We start from the raw sequence: 13,986 nt of genomic DNA, 5'->3' as shown, positions 1-13,986 counted from the left end.
CACCTTCCTGGGAGTTGAATCCAACTCTAAATATCCACTGATGACCTTGACCTTTAGTAACGGCAGCACAGCTGCTTTCCATGCTGTGGATGACCACGTGGCCACTCAGGTATCAACGTTTCCTCATCTCCCACTTTCTTATCCTTTCTCTTCCCCAACCACATGTTTCTGTGAGCCAGAGCCAGTCTAGCAAATCTCAGTTCTGACACCAATTATTAGCTATTTTTACTATCAGCAAATAGATGGGGTTTCTTTTCCCTCTTAACACAAACCAATTCTCCAACTATCCTGACACCAACTGATTGTCCTATAATTCAGTCAATTCTGACACTAAATACCCGGAGTGAGCAGAAGCCCTACAGGTTAAGGGCTTGATCCTCCAAGACTGGCCCCACTTCAGATACTAATGGGAAGTCCTGAGCAACTCTGACCAACTGAGTATAAATTGAGATTTCCCATGACCTCCTTCTCAGGTTCCATAATTTACTAAAATGGCTCACAGAACTCAGGAAAACAGTTTACTCATTATTACTGGTTTATTATAAAGGACACAACTCAGGAGCTGCCACATGGAAGGGATGTACAGGGCAAGGTGTGGTGGGGGTGGCCTGGAGCGTCCATGCTCTCTCCAGGTATGCTACCCTCAATACCTCAGTGTGTTCACCAACCCCGAAGCTCTCTGAATCTCATCATTTAGGAATTTTTATGGAGGTTGCTTGGTGATTAGCTTAATCTCCAGCACACCCCTCTTCTTCTACCTGGAGGCCAAGGAGTGGGGCTGAAAGTTTCAGCCCTCTCATCACATGGTTGGTTCCTCTTGTATCCAGCCTCCAGCCTGAAGTTAAGTAAGAGCCCACCTAGAGTCACTTTGTTAAAATAACCTCAGGTAATGTTGAAAGGGGCTCATTATGAAGAAGCTGTACCTCTCACGTCTATCCCTCAGGTTATAGAAGCTCTTGTGCCAGGAATGGGGGATGCAGACCAATTATATGTCTTATAAAGTCACACTATCACAGGGAGTAATAATCAAATTGGGAAAATGTTGGTAACTGTTGAAGCTGCCTGATGGGTACATAGAGATTCATTATGCTAAATCTTCTGGGCTTTTGTGTATATTTGGAAACTTAGATAATAAAATATTTATACTAAAAGAGGATGACAGAAAGAGAGGCACCTTATATGCCATACTAAGGAATCTGAACTTGATTTTTAACTTTTTATTTTGAAATAATTTTAGATTTATAGGTCAGTTGCAAAGATAGTAGTGTTTCCAAATACTCTTCACCCATCTTCCTTTCGTGTTACATCTTATATAACATGGCACATTTATCAAAAGTAAGCAATTAGCATTGATATAATACCATTAGCTAAACTGCAAACTTTATTCAAATTTGTCTAGTTTTTCCTTTTTCATTGTTTTCCCTGTTCTGGGATCCAATCCATCACATTTAGTTGTCATGTATCCCGAATCTCTTCCAATCTGTTTCTGGTCTTTGCCTTCTGTGACTTTGATGCTTTTGAAGAATAGCAGTTAGGTGTTTTGGAGACTGTCCCACAATTTGAATGTGTCTGATACCTTCTCATGATTAGACTGAGACTATGGGCTTTGGGGACAAATACTACAGAGGTGATGTGGCCATCTCACTGCATCATGTCAGGGAGCATGAGGTCAACATGACTTCTTATTTCTTCTAAGTCTTAGTCACTTGGTCCACGTGGTACCTGCCAGGTTTCTCCACTGTTTCCCTTTCTATACCTTGTGACAAGAGTCATTAAGCCCGGTCTACACTCAAGGGGATTTTAATGTCAGGGGAAAGTCACTGAAGGGATTTAAGCAGGGAGTAATGTTTTGAATGTCTGTTTTAGAAGCAATATTCTTGCTGAAATGTGGTGACAAGACATGGTGGAGTTTGCAGTGGGACTGGACATAAACTGATGGATGTGAGCGACCAGCAGTCAGTTGGAGTTCGTTCTTTATTGGAAAGTGAAGGACGGAGAAGGTGAAGTCAAGGATGGCCACGAGATTTCTAACTTGGACACCTGAGTGGCTGAGCTCTTTCACTGAATCTAAGCCAAGGCTTCTGTGTGCTCCCAGGAAGCTGGATACCTCCCCTGCCCCCAAGGGAGAAGCCACTTTTTGTTTCTTGGTCTTGCCTTGCCTCCGGTCGGGTCCCTGACAAATCAATTTACAGGTTAGAAGAAGTCTGGGATTACCAAGGAGGGTCGGAATCCCAAGAAAGGGAGGGGGCAGCCGTCAAGGAGCTGAAAAAGAGCTGGAGGAAAATGTTATCCCTAAATCCTTTTCTCCTGTCCCCGTTGAAGGACCCAATTAAGACCGTTTGTCTCAGTGGTTTCAAAGAAGTAATTTTATTTAACTTCTTGTGTTCTGCCAACCATCCTCCCCCTCGGCCTCGCCTGTTACGTGTTGGGAGAGGGGGTGGCCTGCTACCTCTCCGCCCTCAGCTCCGCCTGCGGGACCCCCGCCCAGGTTTCTTTTCTCCTCGGCGCCTGCGGGCTGGGGCGGGAGGAGCCGCAGGAGTCGGGGCGGGGGGCGCGGGCCCGGCCGCTGGGCGGGCCGCGCCCCCTCGCGGAGGCTTGTAGACCAGGTGGAAGATGAAGGCGTTGCAGTACCTGAGGGGGGCGTGGCGCCGTCAGGGGCGGGGCCAAGAGGCCGCGATTTCCGAAGGGGCGGGGCTTGTGGGCTCCGAGTTCTAGGGGGTGGGGCTAGAGTTAGGGCTCGGCCAATCATAGGACAGCAGGACCTTTTGAGGGGTGGGCGAGAAGTTGGAGAAATTTTGTGAGCCGGCTCTTAAGAGGGGTGTTTGGACGACGTGGAGACCCTGTAGAGGGGTGGTGAGGAGTGCGGACAGAGAAGGCGGGGTGTGGGGCTGGGGCCAGGACGGTCCCAGGACAGCAGAGACAACCAGCAGAGACGGCGGTAGAGGTGGTGGGCCTTTTAGGATGCACAGCGAGTAAGAAGGCCTTACCAGGGCATGCAGTTGTCGGCCGCTCTGAGGCGAAAGGGGGAGCGGAAAGGGTTGGTCTGTGGAGGGCTGGTCCCCCCTCCTGTGGCCACCGCCATGGTCTGGTCATCCATCACACAGCCGTACTCGCTGCTCTCAGTGAAGAAGGCCGGCACTCGGAGGGACTGGGGTGGGTGCGGGACGTCAGACACTCTCGGTAAAGGCTCCCACCCCCACGGACATCCCGAGCAACAAGGATCGCCACCCGGTTGAAAACTGAGGACCGAGGAGGGCCGGGAGCTGGGGAGGCACGAGGCAGCCACAGAGAGGGGCAGGAGGACCCGTGGGCGCAACCCAGGTCTGCGGAACAGATAATGGGGAAGAAGAGACTTTCAGAAAAGGAGGAGGGACTGGGCAGGGGGTGAGAGAAGATCCTCTTCGTCCTGCCCCCCACCTGTAACCGGGGCAGCAAGCTCAGCCAAGTGTCCTTTAGACCAAAGCCGGAGTTAAATCCTGTGGGCAGAGGGAGAGCAGAGAGCAGCTGGGACCAGTGGCCCCTCTCCCACCCTCCGCACACTCCTGCCCCAGGCTCTTACCAATAACCAAGTCAGGCTTGGGCCCCTGGAGCAGGTGGTAGGGCCGTGCAGACACCTTGATGTGCAGGTCTCTGCGGCCCCCCTTCTCCTTAGTCCCAGAGTTGAGCCGTGCTGATACCCCAGAACTAGATCGGACAGATACTTCGGGGCCATCCTGGGGAGTTAAGTGGGGTGGGGAAGCCACTGGAAGTTAGGGTACTGGAGGATGCGACAGGGGAGACAGGGGAGGGGAGGCAGGGAGCTGAAGAGCAGGGCCCCCCTCAGCCCTCACCCTCTGCAGGGTAAAATGCTGCTGGTCACTCTCGGGGGGTAGGCCGTCGCCCACAAACTGCAGCTCCAAGGCCACGTGGGGGAGCAAGACCAAGAGCTCCTGAAAGACAGGCAGGACAGATCTGGGTCCCACCCTTCGTCCATCTCCACACCCAAAGGCCCAGCCTTCAAGCCCGGAGAGACTTACCCAAAACACCATGACAAGGTCAAACTCCTTCCCGGCCTCCACTACATGGATTTTCAGTGACTGTTTGTTCTGGATGTTCAGCTCAGGGACTGGGTGATAAGCTAGCCATTTAAGAATATGGTCTCCTCCCCGCCACCTCCTGTTCCCTACCAGCTCCCCGTCCCCCCTGCTGCATGCACACCTCCCCGGGCCTCGGCTCTGCTTACAGGACTGGGGCATCAGGTGCGTGATGACATAGTACACCGTCAGTGGGTAGGTGAGAAGCACGGCCATGGGGGAGTCCAAGCTGAGGCCCCGCCATGTGTAGTAGTCCTGCCATGAGCCTGGGAAGAGTGGGTTACTTGGGACCTGGCCCCAGGCCTGAACCCCAAGCCCTCCAGTCTAATAGCCCCCTTCTCAGCCACCCAGACTGCTGGCCCTCCAGTCCCTTTCCCTACCCCTAGCTCCCTCAGGGCCCTTCCAGCTCACCAAAGAGGCCCCTGGGTGGGTCTGGGGGCACAGGAGGCATCAGGGCAGGCCCGTCCCTCTGGAGAAGCTGGTAGGGATCTCCTGAGAGGAGGAAAGAAGACGAGCCTGGTGTCAGGGAGATCCACACCTGCCTCTTTTTCTTTTAAAGGAGTTCTGTTCCCTGTGAGAGGGCCTGGGGCAGCAGCAAGAGGACTAGGGGGCTGCCTCGGGAAGGGGCTCCTGGATGGGGTGGGTAGGAGTGACTTCTCTGAGGGTTAGGGAAAGGCCCAAAACAGCCCTGGGGCTAGTGGTGGGATTTGGTGCCTACGTGGAGGGGTTATCTAGGACTGGACAACTTTTTGCTTTCCCATCCTTCCCTCTAGTCTGAGGGGCCCATGCCTGGAGAGAGGCCCCATGTACCACGGAGAAGAAGGCTGAGGGATGGCATGCTGCCCCGGGGGTGCCTGGGGCTGCCAAGGCCTGAAATCAGCATGCTGAGCTGCATCCAGTAGCCACGAGTGAGGCCCCGTGAGGCCAGGAAGGCCTCCTTGTTAAAGGTTTCACTGGTCACCTCTGGAGAAGGATGAGGGGAGGGGTTGAGGGCCCGGTGGCCAGGATTCCAGACTTTGGCTCTCCTCAGCCTCTCCCCAGGACCCTGGGTCTGAGGCTGGTTCCAGTCAGGGAGAGAACTGACAGTTCTGAGTGTTTACAGTGTAGCCCACAGAAGCCATATAACAGTTCCATGGTTTTTTAACATTTGTTAGTCTGCCCATTTTACCGATGAGGAAACTGAGTCTCTAAGAAGGAAAGTGATTTAAGGTCACCAGTTAGTGGTGGAATGGAGAAGCAAGTGTTTGATACCTCCTCCCGAATCCTCTAAGCTCTCTCAGGGGCCTACACATTCAGTCCTCAGTGCCAGAGATGCTGTCTCCAGCCCCAGGGCTCTAGCCTCCAGCCCCAAATACCCAGCCAGTATTCCAGGGATGTAGACTCCAGCCCCAGGACCCTGTTCCCAGGCACCTGGGACCCCAGTTCCAAAGATCTGGTCCCACTTCCCCCCTCTCCCCATCCTGACTTCCTTTTGGTACCTGCGGTGTAGGTAAAAGGCAGAGTCGCCAGTTCTCCGGCCCGCTCCATGAAGGCTGCAAGCCTTGGACACCAAAATTGGTGACTCACATCATCTGGGCACCGCTTCCAGTCGGTCTGGAGACAAGCCTCTCCACAGTACAAGACGGCACCACACTGGGGGCTGGGGTCACAGTGGGTGGTGGACATCCAGGGTCCGTCTCTGTAGGTCCCCTGTCTGCTGTGCCACTGGCCCACAGCTGCTTGTACGTTACTTGGTCTGTTTGTTCTCTCTCTGCCTATAACAGCTTGGTTTGGTTTTCTTTCTTCATCTTTTTTCCCTGTCCTTCACCCTATCTGTCCACAAGGTCCCGCACCGGCCTGCTATCTCTCTGTTTGCCTGACTTGGGCTCTTCCTCCCACTGCATCTCTGCAGGCTACTCACCAGGGTGTCAGCTTCACTTCAAAGCTGTGTCTGTGACAAACGTGGCAGGTTCGAGCCCGAAGGGAGGCAAAAGTGAAGCCTGGCTGGGGACCCCATGTCCGCATTGGAGTCTTGGCTAATTTCACTCCCAGTCTGGGGACCAGATTCTCTAGCTCTCTGAGTGGGGGTGGAGACAGCATCAGGCTGGGGGGCTCAGGACTTCAGGCCCCAGGCCTCCCCACCCTTTACCAGGTTTCCATACTTATGCAGCTGGGCATCTCCCACTGTAAGCTGTCGGGGCTTTCGGGGGTCTCCAGAGCCCATGGGGCAGGTCATGCTGTGGCAGAGGAGAGTATAGGCCCGGGGAGCCAGGTTCTCTGTCCCTGAGCCCCTGCCTGCAGTCCCCTGGGCTCCATCCATTAGCAGATCAATGCCCAAGATGGTGCCATGTTTATCTGTCACCAGTAGGAGGCAGGAAAGGTGCAGGGGGGCAGCCTCTGGGGAAGAAGGGAAAAGTTGGGGGTGGGTGGCAGCAAAGATGGTCGGGGTCAGGGGCATCAAATCAAATGCCTGCAAGAGGCTAGGAAACTGAGTGAAGGGGACAAGCCTCATCTGAAAGGGACAGCTGCTAAGCAGGCCCAGCATCTGCTGCCAGGTAGAAATGCGGGCCTGCAGTCGGAACTTTGCATCTTCTTGCGAAGGTATAACTCCAGACTTCTGAAATTTTTTTTTCTTTTAATGTTTAAAGGTTGGCTCAAATTAAAAATCAGCCTTGTGGATCAATGAAAAAATCCTTTTCAGGCCAGAGTGGCCTGAGGGCCACCCATTTGTGACTCCTAGCTGGATTCTGAGGGGTGCAGGAGGGTTGGGCAGGGCGCGGGGCAGGGCCAACCCTGGGTTCTTACCACTTCTCCGTCCCTTCCTCCTCTCAAGTCTTGGCTCCATCTCTGCCCTGTCCTCTCGGCAGACATCTTCGCCACCTCCTGCCTCCTGCTCAGCCTCCTCTGGCTCCCCTTGAGGGCTTGCTTCCTGGGGAGACTCCCTGCTGCTGGGGGCTGGCTCCCCATCCTCTGTTTCTGCCTTCTCCATGCCCACACCCTCCTCTCCATTCTCTTCCTCCTCCTCCCCTTCCTCTCCTTCCTCCAGGCTGACAAAGCTGACATAGGGGCTTAGATCTCGCAGGTGGAGTAGGGGCTCGTCTCCCAGGAGCCAAGCAGCTCCCAGGCCAGGTGCAGGGCCTGGCTCTGCCCCTTGTCCCAGGCTGATGCCCACAGTATGGTTGGGCAAGACGTGGAGCACCCAGAGCGCAGGGTCCTGGGGCAGCCTTCTGATCTGAGCCTCCAGCTGTCGCCAGCGACCCGCGAGGCTGGTCCGCACAGCCCCACGCTCTGCCACAAACTTGTGGTACCAGCCAAAGAGGAGGGCGGTGAAATCAAGGAACTCATCCCGGTATCCAGACACAAATTCCATGTCCTCAGGGGCACAGAGCCTGGGCCCACACTGGGCTGAGGAAGGGATAAATAGTGAGGGAGAGATCCTGGTGAGAGTTTAGGGCTGGGTCACAAAATGGAGGCAGGCTGTGTTTGAGGGTCCCTTAGGGTGGAATCTATGGGTGAGTGTTCGGAGTGAGAAAGGAGTTTTCAGGGCTGAGGATGGGAGTTTGGGATAAAAATATAGGCCAGACTTTAAAGTGGGTGATTAGAGTTAAGGATGAGTCGTCAGAAAGGAGATGGTATTTGACGCTGCAAATTTGAGGCTCAAGCCCTCAAAGGTAGGGTTTGAACTGAGGATGGAGGTGAGGAGAGCTAACCCTATGGGAAAGGGTTTGGTGAGGAGGGAAGAGTCCAGTGGGCTGTGGGAGAAGGGTGTAGGAGCCAGGGCATCCCTTGGGCTTGGATAGGCTTGGCGGTGAGCCCCTCCCCGCCGCTCCACTACTCCGGTACCTGTAGCGGCCACCACTTTCAAAGGTAAATACCTCGGGGTGGGACGTGACGTCAGGCTCCCGAGACCCAGGCCCGCTCCCGGTGGCCACGCCCCCGCGTGTCTCGCGCGGGCCCCGGCCAGTGTCTGCGCAGCGGGGCGCGCGGACTTGCCTGCAGCGATCACCCCAGCCGTGTGACTGACCCCGGCGAGGAAAGGGAGAGCCTCTCAGGGAGGAGGTCCAGCCAACTGACCTGCGGAGGGCGGGCGGAGCTGGCATCCCCGCGCCGAGCCAGATAAGCCCAAGGGACTGTCTTTCGCTTTCCTTCTCCGTCTTCCCACGTTCCTGGCCGCCCCCTCGACGAGGCTCGGGCCTGGGCGCGGGGGCGCAGACGGAGGAGCTCCGCCTCCCGGAGTTTCCCGGCCGCCGGAGGCCCGCGATCACGCGGCTTCGACAGTACTGACCGCACTGTCCGTTCGAGACGGTGGGAGCCCCGGCAGGGAGGCGCAGCCGCCTCGCGCCCCGCCTCTGCCGGGCCTCCGGCGCTGACGGCCGGCCGTAGTCTCCCCCACGGAGTCTCCGGCGGAGCGGGAGAAGGAAGCGAAAGCCCTTGAGAAACGGCCTGGACGTCAGGCTCTGGAGCCCGTCTGGGAATCAGAGAGGGAGAGGCGGCCCCGAGATGCTGTTAGGCTGGGAACCCCGGTCCCTCTTGTTGCTGACTCTCCTGATAGCTTGGCTGACTCCGCAAGGTTCGTCTGGGGCCCGGCTTGTGCCCAGATTCCTGAGTCCGGGGAAGGGGATGGGAGGCCCTTGGGCCGCGGGGTTGAGTTGAATAAATAGGGAGCCAGGGTCCCCAAGGCAGCCGGGGTCGGGAGAGAGCCAGCTGTCTAGGGTGGGGACAGGCCTGGGAATACCTGAGCCCAGGTGTGATTCTGGACGTATTTGCAAGTGTGATGTTCAGGTTGAGCTCGGGGATTGGATCCTGGGGTCTAAGGGAGAGGCTGCAGTGGAGCTGTGGGTTGGAGGCTAAATAACAGCTTGTGTGATCCCCTAAACCTGGGAAACCTCTCTGACTACCTTGATCCTTCTCAGCTGATAGCAACGAGGGCAGCATCGTTGGAAGTTGTCCCTGTAATAGAAGATTTTCTTCCCACTCCCCTCCAAACGGCCGATACATGGGACAACTGCAAAAGCGCCTGAAAGCCTATCAGCACTGTAATTCCTACGTCAGGTAATCTCACCTGGGAGGGCAGCGCCCCGGGGTGCCTGGAGGACCATCTGTGGTCAAACTTCAACTCCTTCTGGGAGGACCTGTAGTCCCCTCTTGGGGGTAGGTTTGCCCTGATTCCCTGTCCTACCTCCCTGGGATTTCCCAGCCCCAGCAGAAAATGCTGAATCTTGACCGTGACTGCACAGCTTTGGAATGAGGAAAGACCTGTGAAAGGAGTGGGTGGTGTGTGTGGAGAAGGAACTGCTACTGAGACCGGGTTCTTCCTCACAGGTTCCAGCTACCCTTGGGAAGTGTGTGTGGGGGCAGCAGTGACCGGTGGGTCCAGGAACTGATGCACTGCTTTGATCGCAGAGGTAAGAGCTTCCCCGCTCCTCCCCAGGCTCTGGCTCCAGGGCTCAGCCGCCTCCACCTTACAATTTTCTTTGCTTCAGCCCTTTTCCCTTTGATACCTCACATTCCTTTTCTGATGGACTTTCACTTTAGTCCCTGTTTACCAGAAATCATTCACCACCACTTTCATAAGTTTTGCCAGTTCATCCTATCACTTGTGCTATAATTTCCCTAATGTTTCTCTTGAAATCAAGGCACTATTTTTATTTGCCAATATTGTATTATGGAAATTCAAAGACATATACTAAAGTTGAAAGATTTGTACAGTGAACATCCCTATACCCACCACTGAGATTCTACAACATTTGATTTTTATATTACATACGTACCTAATAAAGCAAATGTGTTTTATATTTTACAATATCAAGTTTATAGCATTTTAAATATATCTGCTTTATTGCACACCTATCTGCCTAGGCATCACTCTGTTCCTCATCAATCTTTATATTTTTGGTACATTTCCAAGTAAGTTGCAGGTTTGACACTACTTTATCCCCAGACATTTCATCAGGAAAGTTCTTTTTATTGTTCCTTTTTTCTTTTTGAGGTAAAATTTGCAAACAATGAAACAAATAAATCTTAAGTGTACATAGACACTTTTGAAAAACTTCATGGCAATTTGTCCCAAGCAAGGACATCTGTGAAGTCCCAAATTTGATATGTTGATTGTATTTTTCTCCTAAAATAAATACACAACCATGAAGACACGAAGTGTTCTTCCAGGTCCCAGCTAAAGTTGTCTTCTGTAGCATTGGTGGTATTCATAGTGCCTTTTGGCTGTGAAGACCTACAAGATTTCACTTAGTCTTTCTAACTACCTTGGTATTAAAATGACTCCTACTTTACAGCTGAAGAAAATGAATCCCAGAGAGGTCACAGCTACTTTGTAGCAGAGCTGGGGTTCCAATCTAGCTCTCCTGACTTCTCAGTTCAGAATGCATGCTCGCCCCGGTGCTTCCATGCTGTGATTTGCTCATCTCCCTCTCCCCATGTCTGCCCTCTGCCCCTGCCCCCTTACCTGGCCTTTAGCTATTCCCTTGATGTTCTCCTTGACCCAGTACCCTTCCCTCTAGTTATTTCTTCATCTTGTCCCCTCATATCCCTGATCCATCCCTTCTTGTCTTTTCAGAATGTGGACTTGCTCACACCAGCAGTATGGCCCTCCAGAGGCATTTACCTTCCCGCAGCACCCAGGTTCCTGACCCCACAGAAAGGGCACCTTCAGACACCAGCACCCCTACCCAGATGTACCTGCCAGACACCCTGCAGTCTACCCAGCCATCCACCCTTCCAGCAGGCTTGCTGTCCTCAGACCAAAAGCTCATCCTCACCAACCAAACCACCATGTCGTCTGTGGGCCACAGTCTGGGGGTTAAGCCTGAGGTCAGGGAGAACCAGAAGCAGGGAAGCAAGCTGGAAGAAAATGTGGGCCCTGCAGCTGGGACATCAGCCATGGTGCCGGTGCTGTCCCTCTTGGCCATTGTTTTCGTCCTGACAGGAGTCCTCCTTTATGTGGTGTGCAAGAGGAGGCGGGAGCGCTCGCCACAGCACTTTCCAGGTAAACTGGGCCTCTGAACGCCTCCTCTAGGGACCCAGAGCCTCTCTGGCCAGGATCATGCCCCCCGACCCCCACCACCTGTAGCTCTCAGGCAGACAAATATTGAGGTTCTCTGCACCATGGACTATAAGCCAGGGGGAAGACTCAGGCAGGCTACAGAGGAGTCTGATGGCCACCTGACCACCCCCCAACCGCCCCCTGCCCTGTCCCAAGTCTTTCTTCACACCACACCAGCTGTTCCTCCTGGGGAGGGAGAGAAGCCACCACGGGCTCAGGGTCCAGTGGTTGGCCTTCAAAGCCAGGCAGTGCTTGGAGCCCAGAGCAGGGTAGTGGAAGATGAAGCTGAGGAGGAAAGTAGGAGCCATTCATTCAATTCACAGATCTTTACTGAGCACCTACTGTGTACCTGGTCATATAGTTAACATATTGTAATGATTCCCCAGTTCAAGTTATCAGCCCTGCCCTCCCTTCACCCAACTTCCTGTGGTCTCAAGCTGATCTCTCAATTTCTTGATCTTTTCCAGACTTGCAGCTTCATTATGTACCTGTGGCAGGACAGCCCAATGCTTGAGTAAGAGTGTAACCTTCTTGAGAGCCAATTATGATTTATCATCAAATGCATTTAATATACTGGAATAATTACGGGCACATAGTCACTCTCTAAATATGTAATACGCAAATAACCAGCCACTGCCCTCTTAGATCTTCCCTCTGTTCATTTTTTTTTCTCTACAATGCATAGTTGCTTTTTATATAAGATATCTTGGGCAAATTCTGTTTGTAGGTTTTTTTAACTACTAAAACTTATTTTTCTAATGATTGACTCTTCTTTCTGCAGACATTGGTCTCATGCCCTTGTCCCTTTACCATGATTCCTGGCTTCAGCTTCTCTGTTGATGGCCATCCGATGCCCCTCCCTGCACCCCACCCCACCCCAAGTCTCTCTTCACACCACACCAGCTGTTCCTCCCCCACCTCAGCCCTCTCCCGCTTCTTCCCCTGACCCCACAGTGAGGACCTGGACTTTCCCACCCCTTCCTCATCAGCAGCTGCCATACAGCCTGGTTTTACTTCCTCAGTCCCTTACATCACCCATATATGCCCCAGTGAGAGTCTGAGCTCCTGGTTTTTAGTGTTATTGTTTTTTATTATTAAAACACTTAGTTCTTCTTTTGTCTTTTCCAGTGGAGAAGAATGTGTCTTCACTGCCCCAAGTCATGAGGAAGTGGGTTGAGTGTCTGAGTCTCCACCTCCCATTTGAGCCCCTCAGCACTTGGTCAAGTGCACGGCAGGAGAACCCTGCTGGAGGAGCCTGGGCGCAGCGGTGGGCGGGCTTGGTCTTTAAGCTTCTCCATTCCCACCTTTTGGCCCCTTGTCCTCTAGCCTCTGACCAGCAGGGCCTGTAGGGGGCATGCTCTCCAGGTTCTGTCCCGGGTGCAGGTGGTGGTCTGCCTCCAAGCTCTCATTCCACCTGCTTGGCCTAGTTTTCCAGCATCTGTTCACAGGTTCGGGCCACCTCACTAAGCTTGAGACGAGCATAGTCCACGCGCTTCAGGGCCATCTGACAGTCCTTCCTGGAAGAGTAGCTGGAACCCTCATGGGGCTGCCCTGTGGCCACCTACAGGACATTTAGATTGATCAATGAAGAACCCCTTCCCTTTCGCATTTCCCCAACCAAGCATCAGGTCTCCTGTCTTGTTTCCCTTGAGTTTGAACTTCTTACACCACCTGGTAGCTGGATTACCTACTACGGCACTTAACTTCTGTTAACCTCATCTGTGAAGTTGGGGGTGGGAGCAGTAACTACTACCTAGAGTTGTTGTAAGATTGTATAACACAGGGTGTCTGGCGCATTGTAAAAGTTTAGTAAATGGTGGTTGCTGCTGTAATGATGTCAGGGCCCTTTCAATCCTGTTCTCAAGACAGTCATCTGGGGCGCCAGACCCTTGAGGTCAGCTCATGTTTCTAAGGGCAAGTCCTGTGGCTTTGGTATTGTCTACATGTTCTCTCCCAGGACTTCCCCATCCAGTGGCTCATGTGATGCGACTCAGTGACATACACAGGGACGCCTTTAATTCTTTCCTTTTAGGGGAAGAAATCAGCCCTGGAAGGGAGGGATCATCCAGCCCGCTGGTGAAAGCTCTGCCCAGGACTTCTGAAAGCTAAGGTTAAGGCGGAGTGCTGAGGTGGATGCGTAGCACGTCCCACCACACACACACCTGAGTGAGATAGCGGATCTGAGCCGACAGCTCCGCCTCCACGTGCTGCACCGACGCGGTGAAGGCCGCTGCCTGTCGGTCTAGGAGCCGCTCGTTGGTTTTTTCTTTGGAAAGTTCCAAGATCACTGTACCTGCCGGGGTGGAGAGAGGGCGGGGCTATCCGGTGACTGCCAGTGTAGCCCCGCCACAGGGCCAGCCCCTCCCAATCCTGCACACACTGCGTGCACTTAGGATCCCTCCCAACCCGGAGCCCAGTCTCCGGTCGGCGCATGTGCACGCGGTCGGTCTTGCTCTTGCTCTCGCTCTCGCTCCCGCACCCTTTCCAGTAGTATCCTGAACCTGCATTCTGAAGAATGGCTCCGATTTCCCGCTCGATGTCTTCCAAGGCGCGTAGTCGCTCGTTCGCCAGGCTGTAGGTAGCCATTGTCACCCTGGGAATCCGCGGGATTTTCGCCTTTTGCGAAACGAGACGGGAAGGTGCCCGGAAGCGGTTGACGGTTTGCGCCCGCGCAGAGGGCGCCTATGGGCTAACACTACACTTCCCAGGATGCTCAGCGCGGCCTCGCCTAGCCCTGCTCTCCTGGTAAACTACAACTCCCAGAGTCTCCTGCGCGTGGCCAGGTCTGCGCCAAGCGCCGCGTGACCACCTCGGGTAAGAGGCAGTACCGAAATACTCCCTAGGCTGAGGCGGTTCAGAGCTGTCTTCATGACCGTC

At 53.9% G+C, this 13,986-nt stretch overlaps 3 protein-coding genes across 6 annotated transcripts; 1 reads left to right on the top strand and 2 right to left on the bottom strand.

The window, feature by feature from the left end:
* Positions 1-2,348: 2,348 nt before the first annotated feature.
* ZMYND15 (zinc finger MYND-type containing 15) lies at positions 2,349-7,935 on the bottom strand. 3 transcript variants are annotated; one of them, XM_072940497.1, is made up of 14 exons: positions 7,896-7,935; positions 6,858-7,457; positions 6,215-6,449; positions 5,974-6,129; positions 5,552-5,712; positions 4,884-5,036; positions 4,485-4,565; positions 4,223-4,339; positions 4,017-4,117; positions 3,831-3,929; positions 3,560-3,713; positions 3,418-3,476; positions 2,988-3,148; positions 2,349-2,631 (listed from the first exon to the last, which is right to left on the bottom strand). In XM_072940497.1, exons 2-14 carry the CDS (start codon positions 7,420-7,422, stop codon positions 2,460-2,462), a joined length of 2,214 nt encoding a protein of 737 aa, XP_072796598.1. In that variant the 5' UTR covers positions 7,423-7,457; positions 7,896-7,935; the 3' UTR covers positions 2,349-2,459. The 3 variants fall into 3 exon arrangements, with proteins under 3 accessions (XP_072796598.1, XP_015106151.2, XP_072796599.1); XM_015250665.3 differs by lacking the exon at positions 7,896-7,935 and having other exon boundaries at positions 4,017-4,105; positions 6,858-7,885; XM_072940498.1 differs by lacking the exons at positions 4,884-5,036; positions 7,896-7,935 and having other exon boundaries at positions 6,858-7,885.
* Positions 7,936-8,010: 75 nt separating this feature from the next.
* On the top strand, positions 8,011-11,868 carry CXCL16 (C-X-C motif chemokine ligand 16). Its single transcript, XM_006217599.4, has 5 exons — positions 8,011-8,622; positions 8,966-9,104; positions 9,375-9,457; positions 10,624-11,052; positions 11,577-11,868. The coding sequence occupies exons 1-5, from the start codon at positions 8,553-8,555 to the stop codon at positions 11,621-11,623; spliced, it is 768 nt and encodes a 255-aa protein (XP_006217661.2). The 5' UTR covers positions 8,011-8,552; the 3' UTR covers positions 11,624-11,868.
* Positions 11,869-12,157: 289 nt separating this feature from the next.
* On the bottom strand, positions 12,158-13,742 carry MED11 (mediator complex subunit 11). Of its 2 annotated transcripts, none has more exons than XM_006217565.4 (3): positions 13,611-13,742; positions 13,272-13,402; positions 12,158-12,670 (listed from the first exon to the last, which is right to left on the bottom strand). In XM_006217565.4, the coding sequence occupies exons 1-3, from the start codon at positions 13,693-13,695 to the stop codon at positions 12,533-12,535; spliced, it is 354 nt and encodes a 117-aa protein (XP_006217627.1). In that variant the 5' UTR covers positions 13,696-13,742; the 3' UTR covers positions 12,158-12,532. The 2 variants fall into 2 exon arrangements, with proteins under 2 accessions (XP_006217627.1, XP_072796601.1); XM_072940500.1 differs by having other exon boundaries at positions 13,589-13,740.
* Between the last annotated feature and the right edge of the window lie 244 nt (positions 13,743-13,986).

This window comes from Vicugna pacos, chromosome 16, assembly GCF_048564905.1.
Source record: "Vicugna pacos chromosome 16, VicPac4, whole genome shotgun sequence".
Taxonomy (NCBI): domain Eukaryota; kingdom Metazoa; phylum Chordata; class Mammalia; order Artiodactyla; family Camelidae; genus Vicugna; species Vicugna pacos.
Note: the sequence above shows the minus strand (reverse complement) of the source record. Positions and strands in the feature narration are given on the sequence as shown.